The sequence below is a fragment of the Caenorhabditis briggsae genome (assembly GCF_000004555.2).
Source record: "Caenorhabditis briggsae AF16 supercontig from assembly CB4, cb25.NA_107, whole genome shotgun sequence".
Taxonomy (NCBI): Eukaryota; Metazoa; Nematoda; class Chromadorea; order Rhabditida; family Rhabditidae; genus Caenorhabditis; species Caenorhabditis briggsae.
The window spans coordinates 1510-1926 of record NW_025543528.1 but is presented as its reverse complement, the minus strand read 5'-3'; the positions used below and the strand labels follow the sequence as shown (position 1 = coordinate 1926).

Sequence of the window (417 nt, the reverse complement as noted above, 5' to 3'; positions counted from 1 at the left end):
ATTCCAAATTTTCAGTTTTTTAAATTTGAAATTCTCGCCAATTTTCAGCATTTCTTTGAATTTCAGATTTCCATGAATTCTTAATTTTTTTCAGATATCTTCCAAACACCAAAAAAGACAAAAAGAACTGATGCATTTCAAAGCTCCAAGAAATTTTTGAAAAAAAGAAAAAATGGCCAAAAATTAAGCTAGAATGCTGAAATTTTTTGAGCTCACTAAACAAAATTCGCGCTTTTAGAAAATCAAACTAAAATAAAGATTTTTTTTTGAGATTTTTGTGTTAGTACACTACCATATGCTGCCATTTTGGGCACTTTTTTAAAATAAGATAAATTTCTAAACTTTTTTACACAATTCCTTGGAAAAAATCAAGTTCCTAGCTGCTCTGGGAACCGAGAGCAAAGTTTTGGCGGGGAA

General features: G+C 29.5%; 1 protein-coding gene across 1 annotated transcript in view; it reads right to left on the bottom strand.

Moving 5' to 3' along the window:
- Positions 1–336: 336 nt before the first annotated feature.
- Positions 337–417, bottom strand: part of CBG24183 — a gene marked incomplete at both ends in the record, with an annotated part of 1210 nt that continues 1129 nt past the window's right edge. The window contains one exon of the mRNA XM_045241160.1: positions 337–417. This exon is cut by the window's right edge and continues 212 nt beyond it. Within this exon, the coding sequence (XP_045091266.1) occupies positions 337–417 (81 nt within the window).